Consider the following 21,724-nt stretch of genomic DNA (forward strand, 5'->3'; position numbering starts at 1 on the left):
TGGTTTTAAGAAAAGAGGGTCTAAGGGATGAGTCCAGCCCCCCCCCCCCCGTTCCTTGGGGCTGCCAACCTTGCTTGCACAAAAAGAGAGCCTGCCCACCTTAGCAGATTTCGCCCGTGACCTGGGTCTAATCGCACCTCTTGCCCAGAAGTTGCAAGAAGCTCCTTTCTTTTTTTAAATATTTTATTAAGGATTTTCTTGTTTTACAGAAGTAAGTGTAATGCCTCGGTTCCCCCCCATGTAACATTTTTACAAATCCGTTTCATTTGTTGAGGCATTAGGGGGAGAAGGAAAAAAGGAAAAAAGAAAGGGGGGGTGGTGAGAGGGAAGATGGAATTTCACTCTCTCAGACAAAATAGCCATGATCAAAATGATCACACTCCCAAAACTAACCTACCTATTCCAAACCCTCCCAATCTGGATCCCCTCAACCCAACTTCGCAGTTGGCAGAGAAAACTACACTCTTTCATCTTCTCACATAAAAAACCAAGAAGCTCCTTTCTAAGTGCCGCTTTGCCTTGACCCGAGAAGTCTCTTCAAGCCTTAGCCCATCATTTGCCATCCTTCCCTGATAACTTCCCCTCCTGCAGTTCTTTCTCCTCCCCTCCCTCGGTTTCATCCTGTTAACTGCATCCCGCACTTCCTCTTTTAATCTTTATGTTGCTTGCATTGCTTTTATCACACTTTTATCAGTAGGATAAGGTTTACAACTTGTATCAATATACAAGCGAGACTGGCTGACTAAAGTATTCAACTCCATTGACGTATTTGAGGAAAAGCAAAGAGCCTGTAATCGGAAGCACTGATGGGGGAAACCCCATACCTGAATCTTTAGCCCACAGCTAAAGAGCCTGGCTCTAGATTCTAGGGAGAACCACTGACAAGAATTCCAAAATGAGCTGAAAATCACTTAATCACTAGCTTTTGAAAACTTCTTTGTTTTTCCCAAATCCCACAATCATTTCCAGCATAATCTGATTTTCCCCCCTTCTAGTTGCCTTTCCACTTTTTCATTCCCCAGCAACATAGCCTTCTATTTTTTCCTTTGTTTAAGGCTGTTTGTTTAAAACTTTAATAGTGTGTTCATAAATCCTTGAGAATAAAGGGGCCCTTAAGTTGTCGTAGTACAAAGTATAAGGAACAAAGTAGTCTGTATTGTGAATAAAGAAATCTGCCTGATATTTATTAATGTTCTGCATTTTTATGGTGCATTCTGTCCAAGCTTCTGTACATAAAGGCAAGTATATTTTAACTGTGAAAGTATATTAGACCTGCTAGGTGCATGTTTTGAATGCACAAAAGTCTTTTGGTGATCAAACAAATAGCCTCTTGGTTGTAAGGCATCAAAATGTACTGATTGCAGGAAAACCTCTGCTGGACAGCTCTCAGTTAAGCCAGAGCTGGCTTAGTGTGGCTGCTTAGAACACACAAATCTTTCAGCAAAAAATACACTAATGAAAAGCATTAAGTATATGAACATTCTAAATACAATTCCCTCATGCCTCCAAAACCATTGATAAAAATTGGTACAAACCTGGCAAATGAAACTTGATTTACCACAAAACTGGCCATTCAGGAGTTAACATATCCATAAAAACTATCCTGCATACAGGAGCTTAAACAGCCTCACAGATCAGGGCTTGCCAGTGTGGTGCCTATGATTGCGAAAGCACCCTTGAAGTCTTCCCACAAAGCCTCGGAGCACTCTTGGCCATGAGGTGGTGTGGGTGATTACATGCTTTTCCCTTGAAAAATACATCGAGCTGAAGGAAGAAGTTGAAATTATGATATTTTCCCAATTCCTCTTTTAGTTCTATGTGCTTTTCAAGGCTCATATTAATTCTAAGATCCCTTAGAAAAGCAAAGTGTGTGCATGCTTTTTATCTCTCTCTGAGGAGTTGGAGGTTGGTACTGAACTAAAGGAAATGGAGAGAGGTTACCAGAAGGGATGGCATCCATGGCACTCAATCCAAAATCAAATGAGCTCATGGGCCGATAAAGATTGGCACCTCTGCCACATATAGTACATGCACACAAGCACTTGGATTCATTGGGGTAAAACATTTTAAAGTGTGGTGCAAAGGTTCTGTAATTGTAGGATAGTTATGCAGATAGTCAGTAGATGACTGCTTTTACAGAGAATGATTGTCATTGTGCTATCAAGGCAATTCAGATTTAGTATGACAAGCACAGCAAGGACTTGGACTGCATGCACACCATACATATCAAGCACATTACTTCCCCTACAATATCTCAGTAACTTAGTTTGTGTTGGGAAATATAGGTCCGTGAGAGGTAAACTACGTATGGTGTGTACACAGCCTCCCACTGGTATTCCCTCAGTATTTGCCTATATTGCCAATATTTCCCTCAATATGCACCAATATTTGACATAATTCCAAGATGAGTAAGGATGGAGCCGGAATGCACTATACTAGACAGGAAAAGTGGAAGCCCAGAGTTATCAACATTACCCAGAAATCACAGTCCTGTTCTCCATTTCGACCAACCAGGCAAGGGATGGAGGATCTGCGGCCCTTTAGATGCATTTAGGTTCCAGCTCCCATCAGCCCCAGCCAGCATGGCTAATGGTCAGAGATTATGAGAGCTGGTGACCAGCATCATGGCTCAGTTGGTAGAGCATGAGACTAAATTTCAGGGTCCTGGGCAAAAAATTCCTGCATTGCAGGGGGTTGGGCTAGAATACTCTCATCCCTTTGAATACTACAACGAGAGAGAGAGAGAGAGAGAGAGAGAGTGATTTAGGCTTGAACTAGACAAAGGGTAGGGAAGGGGAGAGATAGTTAGATCCTCTAAGCCAGGCATGGCCAAACTTGACCCTCCAGCTGTTTTGGGACTACAACTCCCATCATCCCTAGCAAACAGGACTAGTGGCCAGGCTTGATGGGAATTGTAGTCCCAAAACAGCTGGAGGGCCAAGTTTGGCCATGCCTGTTCTATTATTTGCATTATTCTGCCATTGAAAGGAGAATACTTGCCCTTTTCTCATCTTGTTATTGGCATGTGCCTAGTTCACCTCTGTATGTTCCCATCAGCAAACCAGTATTGACTCTGGAATGTGAACTTGGCTAGAAACTTCATTTGCTCTATGAACCTGCCAAGCTAAATGGGTTGGTCAGGTCAGTCTTCAGGCCAGTGTCAGCATGAGGAACACCACGGAACAAGAAGAAAATTAACAAGTCAGACCTCTCACTCTTTTCTCAGAGGGGAGCCTGCAAGCCATTTATGCCAAGAACTGGAACCATCACTTATCTAAACGAATAGTGGAAAGATTTAGTGCCTTGCAGATTATTGAACTGTTTAATCAACTTGGCACATAAGAAACACGTGGTCCACAAATGGGCATTAGTGACCTTTTAAAACTGAACCTTTCCCTAGAACAAACATATACACTGCTGATAGCATATTGGGACTCTGAGGGACAAAATCATTTAAGGAAAATGCAACTTTGGAAGTGAACATTCATTGCATTTAAACATGAAATGTCAGGTCATTGATAGCTCATTTTAAAGATCAATAATGATTCTATCTAGATGGCTTGTTGTGTCAGTCTCTTGCAGCAAAATGATAAGTATTGTGACACCTTAAAAACTAATACATTATGGTACAAGCTTTCGTGGACTGCAGTTCTCACCAAATGCATGAAATGCTATTCTGGGTTGCAAGGGTTTATGTCTGTGTATATGATTTTTTTTTTGGGGGGGGTAAATAGTGAGGTCAGAAGGAAATACTACAGGTGGTGATATTTATGCTATAAACAGTGGCCATTCACACCCACACCCACCAGTTGTGTTGATAACACAGATATCCTAGCACTGGTAAGCCAATTAATACATGTAGTATGATAAAAATCCACTGTGAAAATTCATTCCACAAGTGATTGCATTGAGTCTCTTGATATATTGCAATTAAGCAGTTAAAGGTTGTTGTCAATTATTTAAAATAACTCATGGCAGAAAAGGAGTACATTTTTTAAAAAATCTGGTTTAGTCAGGGCTTGAATGTGGCCTGTGGTTTCTTCTCAGTTATAGAAGTTAAGTACTTCTGTGTGAATGTCTCCAGAGATCATGGCCTTAGCCATTATCTTGGGTGGAGTTCAAAATTCTCCATAACTGCAGTGTGACCTAAACGTGTTCCATGAGTGACCTGTGATAGATACTTTGAAATAAAATATTTATAATAAAATTAACTTGAATTTCCTGCCTGTGAAAACAGGGGTTGTTAACTTGGGCTAAGACTCCAGAATGATCAACATGAGTCCTCCCAGCTATGTAAACATACCCTAATGGGAGAGGTTAGACTGAGGCTGTGTCATGATGGGTCTGTGACTCTTCTGGGCATACCAGGAAAGGCCAATCATCAGAACAAAGTAACTTGACTGTGAATTGACTCATGAAGGAAGTGGCTTGGGGACAAGGGTCTGAGGGTTTGCTGTTGAACTGCATCTTTCTATCATTTTTCTTATGTGATTTGGAAGCACTACATAGAACACCATGTGTTAGCACACATTTGCCATGACTTTCACTGCAGTAAAGACTCTTAGTGGTTTTGTGCACCCTTGGCGATTTGGTCTAGATGGAGCAGAGGAGGAGAAAATGCAAACATTTGAGCATAAATATCTGGGTACTATGCTGTCTGACATTCTACTGCTCGTGCTCCAGAGTAATATTATGAAGAGTTCATTCTGGCATATTTGCTGTGCAAGCCTTTCCTAATCATTGTTTACAGCAGTGGCATTGATGCTTCATATGTTGTTGGTGTGCTTACACAATGTCACCAGGCTATAGTTTGCTTTTGTTTTAACTGGGGTTGGGTAAAGTGTGCACCTAAACATGCAATCTACAAATTTGTATTCAGGAATATAGATATCTAGCATGCATATCAGAGGCAGGTTTGGCTGCAACTCCCTGTGAAGTGTACACTCAGTGGCGAGCCTTGATTTGATGGTATTCAATATGTAAAGCAGCCCTAGTACACACAAACTGGATGAAATCTGTGGAGCTTTCAAAATGATTCAGAAATGCATTTGGTACACAGAGTCCACATGCATAAAGGGGTTTGCCTTGATTATGGTTCATTTTCCTGACAATCCACTCTGGGAGAAAGAGGGTCCCAAACTGGATCCACTAGATCAGTGTTTCCCAACCGGTGTTCCGCGGCACACGAGTGTGCCGTGAGACATCGGCTGGTGTGCCGCGAGATGCCTGGAGGGAGGCGGGCGAGTTGGGCGGCGAGAGGCGGGGCGGCGGCGGCGAGGAGAGGCCGCGCCTCCTGCTGCTGCCTGGCGCTCCTCCTCGCAGCCGGCAGCGCTGCCTGGGCGCCTCCGCGCGACTCTGCCTCGCTGGGTTTGGTCTCCCAGCAGAGACGGGTCACACGCGCCCCTCCCTCCCTCCCTCAGCCTGCGCGGAGGGAGAGCCAGAGAGAGGCATCGCTCCTGCGCTCCGAGGCGGATTGAGCGCAGCTGAGAGGAGCTGCCGAGGGAAAAAACTTTCACTTTTGTGCGTCCCTCCCGGCGTGACGCTGCGCGCTGACGTCACGGGGCGGGGCTTTAATGGTGGTGTGCCGCGAGATTTTTCTTCAGTAAACAGGTGTGCCGTTGCCCAAAAACGTTTGGGAAACACTGCACTAGATAACTGTACTATCTGACCCTTTTGTGAATTCAAACCAGGGATTTAAAGTACCATCTTTGAGGATGGTTCTGGTGTCCCTTCATCCTACCAGTTCAGTGTTGCTCAGGTGCTAAACTTCAGTTTCTGCATTCTGCTGCAGGGCAATGCCAGTTCCTCTTGTTTTGGTAAGCAGATGCAGTAACCCACAGTCAAAAGGTAAACTTTACATGAGTATAACTGCAGTTAACTAGAGTGTTGTTTTGAAAAAATCTACCGTATATGCACTAAGAATCTATAAAAGAGTCATGTTTTACATCATATATGATGTTAGGCATAGGAAACATCAAATTATGTCTGAAACTTTCAAGCAGTTAAAGGAGGTAGTGAGCGTGCTCTTCCTTTGTAGTCAAAAGTTGGCAGTTTTTAAATTTTGTGCCTGCATGGCAACGGAAAAGGGTGCCAAGTTCAAAAAGGGCCGATTTTTAATTTCAAAGGAAGAATTGGGAGCACACTTAGAATGCACTTCTGATTGTTCTGCCACAAGCTCAGCTTGAATTCAACCCATGTCTCCAAAAGCCCTTCCTTTGAACCCCTACCTCAAGCCACGTTTGCAAAAGGAGACTCGAGAGGGCACACTCCTGATTCTTTTCCTTTGGAAATTGCATTTGTGATGTCCGGCAATCAGGGCTGGCCGGCCTATGAAGTGGACTGAGGCATCCACCTTGGGCAGCAGAATCCCAAGCGATGGCTCCCCCATGGGCATCACACCCAGCCCTGCTGCTGCTGGAGAAGTGAAGAGAAGTGATGCCTTCTTCTCCTCACTTCTCCTGTGGCAAGGGGTGGGGACCCTGTCATTGCTAGAGAAGGAAGGAGAAGTGGCTGCAGGTTTCAGCGAGATCTTGCAGCCCTTTCAAGAGATCTTTCCAGAACCCAGAAGCTGCAGCCATGCAACCCTGATAAGCAAGACTTCAACGGGACGGGGAGGCATCTTCTCTCTGACCAATGAGAAATTCCTGGAGCAGCACTTCTGCATTTAGTTTCCAATCTATTATTACTATTTTATTTCTATACAAACAACTATATTAAGGTGGTGTACAGAATCTCACTTAACCAAAAACATGAGAAGAAAGCAGTGAATACTTCTTGCATTTTTGTAGTATTTTCTTTATTTACAAATATACAAACAAAGCACGTGGAGACTGAAGCGTTACTAAAAGGCAGCAGCTCTTCCACCTTACATCAGGTTCCCAGAAAGTGGCCTTGCAACCCTAGATGCCTTAAGCCAGCTCCCCACTTATTTCTTCAAATTGTCAGGTGCTCTTTTCCACCAATGCATCCCTGGACCACCCTCTTAGGTGAAGGAGTGTCAAATTCTCCAAATTACCGTAGGGATGTCATTCAAAAACAATGAATTTCCCCTAGCTACCAGCAGACCAGCACCTAACTAATAGTTTCCATTGACAAAAAGCCACCAGTTATCCTGGGCTGTTAGTCTAACAAAGGCATATGGCTGCTATAACAATATTTTGTTCTTTGGGAATCAAAAGGTGAGCTTGCTTTTATATACAGTATCTCCGGGTGATATAACTCTGCAGTATGCATCTATTCTTCTAACACTTTCAAGTTGATAAGTGGCAAGAAGCCCTTTCAAAGCCTGACTTATCAGTCACATTTAAGAGCCATCAGTTATTAAGTCTTTGTGTTTGGTCTCTTGGATACACCCAATAATTCTTACTAGGCAGATAAGTATTGCTGTAGCTTTTATGGTTGTCTGTTCAATCTTTTCAGGTGTGCACTGAGATTGCTCAAGAGCAGCTTTTCAGTCTTTGTTTTCCTTTATGGGAACACAGAGGGGCTGATTTTTTCCCATCCCCAAATATTGACTTTGCTTCAGAACATCTATGCTATGGTGTATTATTGTGATATCCCAGCATTGTGTATATTGGGAGGGGAGATTCCTGACAAACTGTTCTCAATTCAGGTAGGTAGCCGTGTTGGTCTGACACAGTAGAAATATATATAAAAATTAAAAATAAAAAAATTGTCCAGTAGCACCTTAGAGACCAGCTAAGTATGAGCTCTCAATTCGTTCATTCAATAAATTTCTATAACACACTTCATCAAAAATAACCTTAGGGTGGTTTACATACATAAAATTATTAAAGCTACAAAACAGAATAACACATTAAAACTGGTATTAAAATCCATAGCCAGCCAATAGCAGCAACCAATCCCCCATTACAAATGGGCAGGACTGATAAATTGCCCCCAAATATCTTGGTGAATGAAGATGTCGTCAACTGGCATAAAAAATCATGTAGTGTTGACACCATAGTGATGGGAAAGAGTACTATTCCTGGCTACCAGAGAAAAGACCCTATAAGTCACTGCCCAATGTGGCACAGTTACTGGTGGGACCTTCAGAGTGGCTGATCCTGCGGATCTTGGAGCCTGAGCAGGTTGATATTTACAACATAAGGGAAGGTTGCTGCCAGACATAGGCATTTATTTATCTTTTCATATGGTCATGCCCACTTCTGGCAATGAGTCCTGCCTATACCACAATTTTGTGTGTCCCCAAACAAGTTGCCTAAATTTGGGAGGGGTGCTTGTGTGACAGAATAGCTCGGAAACCACCAGCCACCTGGCTTTCCCCACAAGAGTCACCCTCTGATATTATCTGCTAAAAGTTACAGATAGAATTAAAGAACAGCGAGCACATTTTGATCCTGGGGGAGTGAATTCATAGTCCTTTCACCCATAAGCCCATTGCTGGTTGGTTTTCTTCATTTCAGCAGCCTAATTTAGATGTGAAAAGTCACATTTCTTGTTGTCAGTCAACAGTTGTGAGATAGAAACCCTTGATGATCTGGAAATCTCCCTGAGATCTGCCAGTAAGTCTGTCATCTGCCTGCTTCTGCCATAGTAGGGGCATCTCTGAGATGTCCAGGGAGAAGGCTTACAATGATCTTTTGCTCTGCCTGTCTTCTGATGTTGCATGGTCTCAGGGTGTGTGTGTGGAGGAACAAGACATTCTGGTTGATGGTGACTTTGTGGTGTCACCCACACTCCTGGGTTCTCGCTCACAGAGCAGTTGTTCTTCCGTGGTCCAAGTGGAAAGAAGAGACAGGTGTGTTGTGATTGCAGTGCCTTTCTTCCTCCTTCAGTCTCCTAGTTCTTCGGTCTCCTAGTTCTTCAGTCTCTCTCTCTCAGGATAGTTGGGCTTGTACAGCCCCAGGAGAGGGAAGAGTCTAGCTGAAGGAAGAGTAGACGTGTGGTCCCTCCCTCTCCTGGCTCTCTCCCACAGAGAAGTTGGTCTTGAGATAACCTCTTTGTGGGGCAGAGGGCCCAGGAGTAGGTTTGTGTCTCCTCCTTTCTTTATATGAAAGTACTCTCAGTTATTATCTTCCGCAGAAGGAAGCACTTCTTTAAATTGTCCTTTTTAAAAATGCTTATATTTTGATAGCATCTTCAAGGAGCAACTCTTCAGTTCCCTTTCCCTGAAATGTACTATGGAACATGCTGTAGAGGATGAAACTTGCCATGTGTTGGACCAGAGATACTGTGTGGAAAGGCGCGTATATAACCAAGGAACCCTACATAAGCAACTGCATAAGAAGGAGAAGACCTCTCTGCCTCTTGCTCAGAAGATAGCACGTTCTTGTCGGTAGGACATCTTAGCTATTTATGCAGTCAGTAGATTAATTGGTATGGATGCCAAATTGCCCTTCCATTCACAGAAGGGCTCTTTCTGTTCATGGGAGGTTCCTACTGGCAAAATTGGGTTTGTGTGAAAGCATTTTTTAGATTTCCCCCTGTAGGCCCCAGAGTCACCTCCCACACTGTTCTATAGAAAGTTAGCATGCCAGAGGGAAGAGCATAATATTCTAATGTGCTGGCATTTCACTGTCAAATAGTTCTTTAAAATAATAGGTAGAGAACATACAAGGACTCATTCTGCATTCTCATAGTAGATACAATATATTTCCTATGATTAAGGTATTTTCTGCCCGTACACGAAAAATGTACATTTTCAGCTGATACAACTTTTTCTCTCCCCCTCTTGTATTTTTCAGTTGTTCTTCCAAGAAAGCCAAATCTGTTCTGTGTAGTTTTTTACCTATTTTTACATGGCTCCCCCGCTATCCAGTGAAGGAGTATTTGCTGGGAGACATTATCTCAGGAATAAGCACTGGGGTCATGCAGCTTCCTCAAGGTTAGTGAAATTTAACTTTTAAACTTTAGTCTTCTTTTTGGAATCTTCAGAACAGCCTTGAGAGATCTTTTGGAGACAGTCAGCTTCCAGCTGATTGTACAGTCACTTTTCATGAGGGTGTCACATGCCTTTGTGGGATGCATAATGCAGTACACCTCATATGTCAATCAACTGAGACGTTGCATTCATATAATGGGAATAAACCCCCTCAGTTTCCACAATGGAAATATCTTGTTTAAAAGTCCTCCTGTATGAAAACTGTGTATTTCTGTAATAAAGTCAACAATTTTGTCATTGCAATGACTACCCTTTGAGGGTAGTGCATTTAACTAGTGCATTCACCATAGTTAAAAAAACATGTCAGGTTTCACAGTTGATGGCCTGCAGTAGTGAGTGAAGCTGTTTTGCTGAATTAGTTTAATATTCGTCCTTTATAGGATTTTTAGTGACTCTTAATGTGGCAAGTCCCGATGACACACAGACTTTTGACTCCACAATCTATACCACCATCAGATTATGTCCTTATTTTAGTACATGTAAGCAAGCAGAATAAATAATTAAGCTGAGTGAACAACAGATGTGCAGTTTTTTCTGCAGAATATTTCCCCCTCTTCCTGCCATTTTTTCCTTCTGCTCTCCCAGAGTGAATTCAAATCTGAATGAATATTGGACTGGCCAATTCTAAGAAGACTCATGGGAGCAGTTCCTACATAAAAGCATATACTAGTTGTATTTTAAGGACTAGCATGTGCAGGCTCTAAGGCTAAAATTGCCCCCTGCCCCTGCTCCGATGAGGTCTGCTTGCCTTCCCCAGTTGCTACCTCATTGGCAAATGGAGCAGGGCAGAGGAGCAGTGGCTGAAGCCCTGGGAGCTGATTGGTTCAGTTTGGGTTCACCACTTTCTTCTCTTCATACTATTGACAGTCCTGCTAGTTATTGATGAAGGATGTATTGGGGTGGGGGAGACTGTACATTGTGATTGTCTGGGCACAGTATCTGTTATCAATGTAGCATGTATATGAACATTTTTTTCATTTGAATAATTAGCGTTGAATCTGAGTTCATTTCACCAATGCTTCTCTCTCTCTCTCTCTCTCTCTCAGGATTAGCTTATGCATTACTGGCAGCAGTACCCCCAGTATTTGGCCTATATTCTTCATTTTATCCGGTCTTTCTGTACACTTTTTTTGGAACTTCCAGACACATATCAATAGGTAAATATTTTAGCATGCAAGCATTTGTTTTCTTTAAAGGTCAGATTAACAAAATGCACTTCTGCATCAGAAACAGTTAGTTGCAACCCCAGATGAGTATTGCCCACTGTTCCATCTTCTTACTCGATACAATTTTTAAAGTTTTGAAGTCAAATCTACTTGTATTCATCATGCCAAAGTCACAGCTGCAGCACGAGGGCACAGAAGTGGCCCATAACCTCCATGCATCAACTGCTGCCCCAACATTTATTTGGCCCCATCTTAACTATGGCAATGGTGGGAAAGATGAGGTCCTTCAGATGTTGATGGATTCCAGCTTACATCAACCTGAGCCAACATGGCCAGTGGTCAGGAATGATGGGAGCTGAAATCCAACAATATTTGGGGGAGCAGAGTTTTTCCATCACTGTTGTACGTCCTTGGGCAGCTCACTTTTGTGCCATTTTAATTTCATTGTGTGTCAAATGTGATCACTTTTAATGGCTTGTAATTCAGCAAAGTTTCTGCGAGAACCAGGGTAGTGCAAATAAGTGTGGTGCTTTGAATACTCAAATGCTATATAAATTATTATTATTATTATTATTATTATTATTATTATTATTATTATTATTAGCAAATATATTTTGCCTTGTTTTTGTCAACTCGTTTTCAGTAACTGAAAGCTTCTCATTGGCATTTGAATTTCTGCGTTGCAGGGCTTTGGACTAGATGGGCCCTCAGAGTCCCATCCAACTCTACAATTCTATGATTCTATGACATTGATGGAAATATTAATTCAGGCCCATAAAGTGGTGTTGGTGTGTGTACTTATGTATGTGTGTGTATAACTGCAATAAGGAAGATGATTAAATTTTCTTTTCAAAAGCTGAAATATATGTGGTCTAGCAAAAACATGTAGGATTCCCTGGTAATAATAAACATATATCTCCCCTCAATCCACACTCTTGCAGGAACCTTTGCTGTAATCAGCCTGATGATTGGCGGAGTTGCTGTCAGGGAAGCCCCTGATGAAATGTTTGCCAATACGTACACCAACTCTACTAATAACACAGATCTTGAAAACAGTGCCAGAGATGACATGAGGGTGAAAGTAGCTGTCGCAGTTACCTTGCTCTCAGGGATCATACAGGTAACGTCACCGTTGGTCTAGGAGCAGTTTTGAATATTGCTGCCCAAAAGATTTGAATATTGCTGTGCGGAACTCCACCTGAGTAAGCCCCTGGTTCATCCACCTGGTTTTCCATTCAGGATCTAAAATGGCATGGGATGTATCCTTTCAACCTACATTTTGGGGGAGTAGCTTCAGTCTGTGTTTTCGTGTTGGGCTGTGGCGTGAGGAGAACAAGGTATGCCATTCTAGACTTACTGGCAAGTAACCAGGTCACGTAGTAAGCACAACTAGGTAGACTTTGTTCTCCTTTAAAAATAACATTTTATTCCAAGAAACATATAACTTGCGTTGCTTTCATTGGTCACATGGAGTGGCAAAGAAGTATGGAAGAGCCCAGGAGGTCTCATGACCTCCGGAAATCCTTGCAAGCCACCTTGGTTATAGGTGTCCTGTTATCACTTCACCCAACTTAAAGACAATAATTATTCCCTGCTTTCCTAAGACTTCTGCTGTTTATGCTTGCTGTTTATGCTTCTATAACCACACACTGTGCAACCCACCAGAACATGCAAATCACACAAGTATTAGACCTGGCAGTCTTGACATGCTTCAACACTTTGGGCTGGGAAGTGTAAGAGGAGGCCTGCATGGTTGGCAAGAGGTGACTTTGCTCTTGATGCAGTGTGCTGAACTTGGATTCTCTATGATGCTGTCCTGTGCTGGCTTTTAAATGATGATTCCTTGAACATGTCTCTTCTCTCTTTTCATTAGTTGTGTTTAGGACTCCTTCGATTTGGATTTGTAGCTATTTATCTTACGGAGCCCCTGGTCCGGGGATTCACCACTGCTGCAGCTGTGCACGTCTTTACATCCCAATTAAAGTATCTGCTTGGAATTAAGACTAAAAGGTTCAGTGGACCCCTCTCCTTTCTTTATGTAAGTAACTCTGTCTGGTATTATATCTATATTACCAAGAACTAACTTAGTTGGTCTTTAAGGTGCTACTGGAAGGAATTTTTTTATTTTGACTATGGCAGACCAACACGGCTACCTACCTGTAACTATATCTGGAGGTTAAAGCACAAAAGGACCATTTGGGGTTATAAAGTCTCTAGATTCACTGTTGGGGTTATAAAGTCTCTAGACTCACTGTCCATATCCACAAAGAAATGTTAACCAGCTTTCAAATGGATCACTCATGGGTTTTGCCAGGGAATCTTTTCATTTTGTGAGGTTCCTCAGAAACTTCCCTTTCAGATCCTTCAGCACCTAGAAGTGAGGGAGCAATGATGATTTAACCAGTGAAAGTTTATAGACTGTAATGTAGACACAACCTAAAGAAAGATTTTTCAGTACTCTGAAATAGTTATGTCAGTTATAAACATATAGCCGCCTGCTTTTGCTTCTTTTTCTTTGTAATGGCCACTAGCATAGATGGCTTTAAAAATAGAGTGGGCAGAGAATTGATTGATCAGTGGCTATTTAATATGACAGCTATATGGATCCTCAGTGTTCAGCGGTGGTACACATCTAAGTACCAGATGGTTTTTCATACCGTTCTCTGCTTTCAGAAGGCATTTGAGTTGAAAAGCAAATGATACATCTTCAAATAAATAAATCTTCAAGGGCATTTGTCTGGCCCCTCCTGGCATTGGTCTGCTCCAACAAGGCAGTTTTAATTTTAGTGTACCATTGCAGACTATGAAGAAGTCAGATATTATTTGTGGCCAATTACTGAGCTGACATTGATAGGTCTCGTATATAGCTTATATTCTAGGAAACTATGTTAGTGTCAAGGCCAGTATACCTTTTGTTGGCAGCATACGAGCCCAAATTACCACTTTTTACACTGCAGCTGAAAAGAGGCAAGAGGTATGTGTATATAATCTGTTCCATAAAATCCGTGCAGTCAGTGTTAGAAACAAATATGTGAAAGCTAGGAGCTAAATGGCACCTTAAGCCTAAGTTATGGGCACAACAATGGAATGTCTAGGCATTTTTTTTCTTATAACAAGAATAGAAAGCTGAAAACGAATGATCTGCAGCTAAAATATCATGTTCATTTTTCCCATGTTCTAGTCCTTCCCCTGCCCACCCCCCTGATATTCTTAAGAGGGTCTCTTCTCCAGTCTTTAGAGAGTAGCTGGAAGTTCCTCAGCAGTTTTAATCTGAAATCTTAGGTGCAGTACAGAACTCAGAAACAGCTCACACTAATGTAATTCCCTGTCACATAATGCGCCTAGAACAATGGGAGTTTCGAACTCTGCCTGCAGCTCTTTTGCCCCTGGCGAAGATTCCCAGCTTTTTGGGAGGAGGAGTAGAAGAATTGCAGACAATGCTGAACCTTGAGAAGGATCATAGCTCAGTAGTAGAACATCTGCTTTGCATTCAGAAGGCCCTGGGTTCAATCCCTAGCATCTCCAGTTAAGGCTGGAAAATAACTGACTGAAAACTCTCAGAGCTGCTGCCAGCCAGTGTAGACAATACTGAGCTAAGTGGACCAGTGTTTTGACTTTGTACAAGGGAGATTCCTCTGTTCTTCCTCCCCAACGCCCAATTTTCTGATAGCCACCAGAAATGTAGATTGGCCCTTGACTGATAATTCTTCATGCTGCTCAGAATCTGAGACCATTGTTATGCTGGGTGATAGTGCCCTTCAGATGAAAAACCATTTAATTAGACAATTGGCAAGCAAAGCACTGCAAATCTACTTCCATAAAATCCCTACATTCCTGTGTATCTTCTGAAGTCATTTCCGCCCCCACCCCCCAGACAAAGTTCTACCAATCATAAATGGCTCAAGGGACATGCCTTTGGTGTGTTTGCTAAGGTTTGAATCTGGATTTTTTTCCAGTAGAAATAGCAGCTTACTTGTGTCTCTTTAATTATTGGATTACAACAGTGTAAATGACGGAGGAAGAGCTACCAAGATTTGTCAGTATAAGCAAATGCAAACCAATTCCCCAGAAAAGATTTCTTGATATTGGAGAACAGTCAGAGTGAAGCAATCATATGGCTTTTCTGTAAGTTACTTTCCAAGAACTAAGATACCAGTAGCAAAATAATATTTTAAAACAGAATGAGGGAATACATGTGTCCAACACAGTTTGGGTCACTGAAGAATAGCAGTGGGGAAAAAATTAACTGATTTAAACAAATTGTCACATAGAAAAGCCTTTACTAAGAATCTAGTAGTGTCCTTCAGCAGCCTTACATGGGTGATATCAGACTAACCTGATTTACTTTTCTACAACTGTATTTGCAGACAGGGATTTATTTAGGATACCCCAACTCTATGCAACTTTTGCTTTAACATTTCTGAGGCTGTGTGAAATATTTTTCTTGAAGGCCGTAAGCGCTAATCAAATTGGCAAAACACAAATGCACACAAGCCACCATTTTTGTTTTCAAGTAATAATAGTGAGGGGAGGGAGGGAGTGGCTTTCTTCACTCTGGCAAAATGCCATTAATATTTATGTGACAGTAGTAAAACCTGGTTAAGCGAAACTTCATTGTGTTAATGGTTTTAACATTATTCATACATTTTAGGATTTGGGTAATTTGTTTTGATATTTGCATTTGTCACTTAGTTATGACTTATGGTTAGGACAGTTTTTTAGATTTCAAATACTGAAGAGAAGCAACCAAAACCTTTGCCCAGGAATTTTGAGATTGAGCGTATTTAATACATCATGCTCTGCATGCGTTTCTCCTGCAGCCCCCTTGCCAACTTCTAGGAAAGATCACTGCTGCTTAATCAACACTGAATTTCATTGCTATGGTAACCCTGAAGGCCTGTTGGCAGCTCCCTGCCTGTAGATCAGTTTATGTACTTTTAAACAGATTTGATTTGCTGGAAAAGGTTTGAAATCATTATTTCCAGTGCTGGTGTGTGTTTGCGGTCAGCACAGATGCAAGTTCTTAAGTTGGTGTAGTATGTTTTGTCTTAAATATTGCTATCCATTTGGAATTTAAGAGATAAAAGGATCATGTGCACTTCTGTGTGGGGAATTTAAAAGTCATTATCAAAGAAAGCTGAGTTCTCTGAGCTGAATGAATTCTGTGATTTGAATACCGGTAAATTATACAGATTGAGAAAAACTGATGTATTTTATCTTTCCACATAGCCTCCACTACCACCACCACTGAAAATCCCACTTAGCCCTCTTTAGCCTCAAAGATTTCATGAAGCTTGTCTACTTCCTTTCAAGCCTATTTTAACACCCAGAAGGGATAGAAACATGAAAAGAGATATTTGAGGTTCTCGGGGTGCTATATTCTGCATCAAACATCACATTTCCACATAAATCATAGAATCATAGAATCATAGAATCATAGAGTTGGAAGAGACCACAAGGGCCATCGAGTCCAACCCCCTGCCAAGCAGGAAACACCACATCTGCTTCCCCTTTGACTATATCACTTATGAATAACATTCCACATTTTGTTGTCTTGCAGAGTTTAATTGCTGTGTTTGAAAACATCACAAAAACCAACATAGCAGCTTTGGTTGTTGGACTAATTTGCATGGTTTTGTTGCTGAGTGGTAAAGAAATCAACGACCGCTTAAAGAAGAAACTTCCAGTTCCTATCCCTATGGAGATCATTGTAGTAAGTGAGGGATAAGAAGGGATGTCTTAAGTATGTCCTCTTAAGCATGGTTTGGAATGTCATTCACTGTGCAGACAAAACTTCAGACTGAACTCCCTCTTGGATTAGCTTCCAAGTTTTCTTATTGTAACCAAGTTGCCTCTTGTTTCATGTGTGTTCCTTTTAAAGGTGGTAATTGGTACTGGAGCTTCAGCTGGGATGAATCTGTCAAAGACTTATGGAGTGGATGTTGTTGGCCATATCCCCAAAGGGTAAGGATGAGGAATTAAACATATCTTTTTAGCCCTCTGTAGTTTAATACAGTCAGTTGATAATAGTTTTTCCTTTTTAATTCCTTGCAGATTACGTCCTCCACAGGTACCAGATATCAGCCTCATCCCAGCGGTATTTGTGGATGCAATAGCCATAGCACTTGTTGGATTTTCCATGACAATCTCCATGGCCAAAATCTTTGCTCTCAAGCATGGCTATAAAGTTGATGGAAATCAGGTAATTGGAATGTAATATATGTCTTTCACTATCTGGTCAAAAGCCTGTTGAAATTGGGAATTTTTTCCAAAAGCTAGTTGCTGAAGACACACTTATCTGAAAAATAGCTTCCCTACATTTCCAGGGCCCAGAGAAGATGTAACATTCCTGACCTCCTAACCATGGTTAGGTTGGAAACATTAAATATGCACTGGCCTCGTATCCTAATTGAAGAAGTCCTATGAGTTGGCAAGAGAAGATTCTTCCATTAGAAAGATTTGCTTTCAGTACACATGCTGCCTATCCAGTCAATCTAATACAGTCAAACCTCAGTTGTCAAACATAATCCATTCCGGAAAACCGTTTGACTTCCAAAACGTTTGACAACCAAAAACTGAATGCAGAAGCCTCAGTACAATAGGGGAACTCAAAACAGAAGCCGTGTAGCGCGTTCGGCTTCCAAAAATTGTTCGAAAACCAGAACATTTACTTCCGGGTTTTCGGCATTTGGGAGCCAAAACATACGATAATGGAGGCATTTGGGAGCCGAGGTTTGACTGTATCAACAAAGAATTCTTCCTTGCAAGTTTGGTGCGGGCCACTTACAAAAGTTTTGAAGTCTTGGTTTTGTCTTATGGACTTTAAGAACATTGCTTTGCATTTTTTAATATCCGGTGCTTATCTTTATGCAGTTCCCCCTCCCCCATTAGTTGCAAAGCAGTTTCTTATTTGGGAGATAATAGTCACGTGTAGAAGTTTGGTATGTATCTATGGCAATGTTCAGCATGACTCCTGCTGGGGGGAGAGAGAGAGAGTGGGAGGGAGGGAGAACAGAATGCTAGACTAGATGGGCGATTGGCCTGATCCAGCATGCCCATCTTACGTTCTTACTACTTTTGTTCTCCTGCTTTTTCTATGTTGACAGGAACTCATTGCTTTAGGCATATGCAATTCTGCAGGATCATTTTTCCAGACCTTTGCTATAACTTGCTCAATGTCCCGGAGTCTTGTCCAGGAGGGCACTGGTGGAAAGACTCAGGTATGTGTATTTAGGTTTCACTTGTCCTTCCTGCAGGGCAGCGTTCAAAAGTCCCATTGTTCTTGGCTTGTTTTGCGACAGGGAATTTCATGAATGCAAGCAGTTTCTGAGCTCTGGGTGCAGTACTGCACCTAAGATTTCAGATGAAAACTTTCAATTTCTGGAAGGAAAGGACCTTTTTCTGCCTCCCCACTTCCAGCCACTCTCTGAAGACTGGAGAAGGGACCCTCGTAAGAATCTTAGGGGGACAGGCAGGGGAAGTATGGCTTGGTTTTTTGCAGTCTTCAGATGAGGACCAGACCATGTAAAAAATGAACATAAGATTTTAACTTCAGTTCATTTTTGGCTTTGTATTCTTGTTATAAAAAAGCATGCCCAGACGCTAGGTTGTGGCGCCTGTAACCTAGGTTTAAGGTGCCATTTAGCTCCTAGCTTTCATATCTCAGTTTCAAACACTGCTGCAGGGACGTGATGATGATTACAGTGGTGCCTCGCAAGACGAAAAGAATCCGTTCTGTGATTCTCTTCATCTAGCGGTTTTTTCGTCTTGCAAAGCAAGCCCATTGACGGATTAGCGGATTAGTGCTATTAGCGGCTTTTAGCGGCTTATCGGCTTATCGGATCAGCTGATAAGCGGCTTAGCGGCTTAGAAAAAGGGGGGAGGGGAAAAAACCTGCAGGAACTCGCAAGACATTTTCGTCTTGCGAAGCAAGCCCATAGGAGATTCATTTTGCAAAGCACCTCCAAAACGGAAAACTCTTTCGTCTAGCGAGTTTTCCGTCTTGCGAGGCATTCGTCTTGCGGGGCACCACTGTATTATGATGGTGATGTTTAGTACAGTATACTGCCATTCATCCACAGATCTCATGGTGGTTCACAACATTACAATATAAAAACCACAAAATACATAATAAAATCAAACCAATAATCTCCCCTCCCACAACACAGTAAAAGGGTTGTCAATCAGCCAAAGGCCTGGTTGAAGAGGAACGTTTTTGCCTGCCAACTAAAGGTGTTTAATGAAGGCGCCAGTTGCACCTCCCTGGGCAGAGCATTCCACAAACAGCGAACCACTGCAGACAATACCTGTTCTCGTGTTGCCACCCTCCGGACTTCACGTGGAGAAGGCAACAAAGAAGGGCCACACAGGATTATCTTGGGGTCCAGGTCAGCTCATATGGAGAGAGGTGGTCCTTGAGCTATTATGGTCCTGAGCTGTTTAAGCCTTTAAAGGTCAAGACCAGCACTTTGAATTGGGCCTGGAAACTTATTGGTAGCCAGTGCAATCGGGCCAGGATTGGTGTAATATGCTGAAATTGTCTTGCTCTAGTGAGCAACCTAGCTGCCAAATTCTGCACTAGCTGCAGTTTCTGAACCATCCTCAGAGGTAACACGTTGCAGTAATCTAGGTTACCAGAGCATAGACAGCAGTAGTTAGACTGTGCCTGTCCAGATAAGAGATCAGGGTCATATACCTTGGACTTTCCCATTTTATCCTCACTTTTGGGGGCCAGCTTAGGCTAAATAAGTGGAATTACCCCAAGGCCATCTAGTGAGCAGGGATCTGTATCTATATCTTCCTGCCTCCCCCAATTCTGTCCAAGTCCACATACTCCGTATTTGCTACTCTGTAGGCAACATGTGATGTATTTAAATTTAGTTGATGCCTCTTCTTGTGAGTGTTATTGCTTAGGGCATCAGTGTGCTTGCTTAAGCATACTCAGTCAGACATACAAGTATATAGAAAAAGAAATGGGAGGAATATTTGGGCTTGGCAATGCCTTTAAAAACCTTTTAAACTATATATGGGATTCTTCAAAAGTGTTTCTGTGTCCTTCCCCCCCAGGTTGCTGGTACTCTGTCCTCAATCATGGTTTTCCTGGTCATTGTTGCCATTGGTTATCTGTTTGAACCACTGCCACAGGTAAGAGTCTCTTATATATATGTTTTCATTCCAGTCTAAATTGGTACATAAGCAGCAGTAAAACCGCTTTTGTTAAAGCATTGCACAATCTGTAATGTTTAGAGCTGTAAGGAAATAGAATGTTCTGTGCTGCAACAATAAGATCAAAAATTGGTTCAATTGCAGGGTAATTTAATGGCATTGGTGATTACTGTGCACCAGCTTTTTCTAATGTCCTTCCTGAATATCTGCAATTGGAGAGAAGGCTTTCTAGTCTGAATGCCTGTGTGAGTCTCATTTGGCTCTGGGTAACGAACAGCAGCTCTTTTTATTTGTCCTGTCTTTGGTCTCCACCCTGGAAGCATGCAAGAAATTAAATATGCTTTAGCAATGAAGACTTGAACTTTGTAATCCTAATCCAGCACTTTATACGTGTTACTTTGTCACCTTTTATACTTTCAACCATTGATTCAGGAATAGTGGGACAGAACTGTTAGCCAATGATTAGCAGGAACCTCATTGTTTGGGTCCTCAGGTTATGCAAGTTGCAAGTGAGAAGTCGTTGTTCAATCCACTGGGTGCATGCCGATGTGCTGACACATTTATCTTGAATTTATCTAGTTCTAGGCTGTTGAGATATTATTTTAGCCAAACAAAAGTATCAGTTTCCTAAAGATCACCGCTTCTCTTTCCTAAAATGAAGATAAGAAACCAGTAGGTCCCAAATAAAGTTTCAGAGATTTTATTGCTGACAGGCCAGGCCGTTGCCCTGTTCACTTAACTGGAACTAAATAAGGCAGGGAGTAACATGATTGGGAAGTGACAGTTTCGCAGTAGCTAAGTAAGAGTCCATTTGCTTGGCTAGCTAGAGTGGAAGAAGAGCACTTTGCATAAGCCATAAAAGGTTTGTCAGAGGACTTGAAGATTAGCATTTTATCAAAAACCAAATATAAGGATTACTTTGTATGCTTTCTTGGGATCTGCACTAACCATAAAAGGTTAAAGGAGAAATCCCAGTTAGAAACTGGTGCAGGCCAAAGGGTTTTGAATACAGAAAATAATCTTAGTAACCTATTATTCTAGTAAAACACTGGAATCTCCATTTCGGACCCTAAAATATAATGAGGCAACAGATTGTTACTTCTCTTTTCAGAACAACAACTTGGGTGTGGAGGTAGCTCAACTGCCCAAGGAAAGGGGGGGGGGGAGAAAAAAAGCTCAGCAACTTTGACTTGTATATTACAGGGCTTATAAAGCATGCAAATGATGTAGTGTGAGGGTGGGGGAACAATAGTTCCCATCATCCTCTAACTAATAACCCTTCTGGCTGGAGTGGTTGCATTACAACCGCATCTGGAGGGCTCCCATCCTTGCTAGTGGGCATGTCCATTTTAAGTTCCCCCAATTTCTTTGGGAGAGAATGCTCCTCCTCTCTGCTGTGAAATCAGTTGTTCGACGTGTTTAACTTGTACTGAATGAAGTTAACTAATGTCATGGATACTTTAGCTGAGATTCCTGCATTGCAGAGGTT

General features: G+C 42.0%; 1 protein-coding gene across 2 annotated transcripts in view; it reads left to right on the top strand.

Annotated features, from left to right (window-relative positions):
- Positions 1 to 21,724, top strand: part of SLC26A5 (solute carrier family 26 member 5) — a 37,557-nt gene that overhangs the window by 1,021 nt on the left and 14,812 nt on the right. For both annotated transcript variants that reach the window (XM_083464060.1, XM_083464059.1), the window contains exons 2-11: positions 9,098 to 9,298; positions 9,708 to 9,847; positions 10,951 to 11,061; positions 12,012 to 12,190; positions 12,944 to 13,108; positions 16,631 to 16,783; positions 16,952 to 17,034; positions 17,125 to 17,272; positions 18,177 to 18,290; positions 20,137 to 20,214. In XM_083464060.1, coding sequence (XP_083320186.1) covers positions 9,144 to 9,298; positions 9,708 to 9,847; positions 10,951 to 11,061; positions 12,012 to 12,190; positions 12,944 to 13,108; positions 16,631 to 16,783; positions 16,952 to 17,034; positions 17,125 to 17,272; positions 18,177 to 18,290; positions 20,137 to 20,214 — 1,326 coding nt within the window. In that variant the 5' untranslated portion in view covers positions 9,098 to 9,143. The remainder of the gene's footprint in view (positions 1 to 9,097; positions 9,299 to 9,707; positions 9,848 to 10,950; positions 11,062 to 12,011; positions 12,191 to 12,943; positions 13,109 to 16,630; positions 16,784 to 16,951; positions 17,035 to 17,124; positions 17,273 to 18,176; positions 18,291 to 20,136; positions 20,215 to 21,724) is intronic.

This window comes from Podarcis liolepis, assembly GCF_965112155.1.
Source record: "Podarcis liolepis genome assembly, chromosome: 10".
NCBI classification, from domain to species: domain Eukaryota; kingdom Metazoa; phylum Chordata; class Lepidosauria; order Squamata; family Lacertidae; genus Podarcis; species Podarcis liolepis.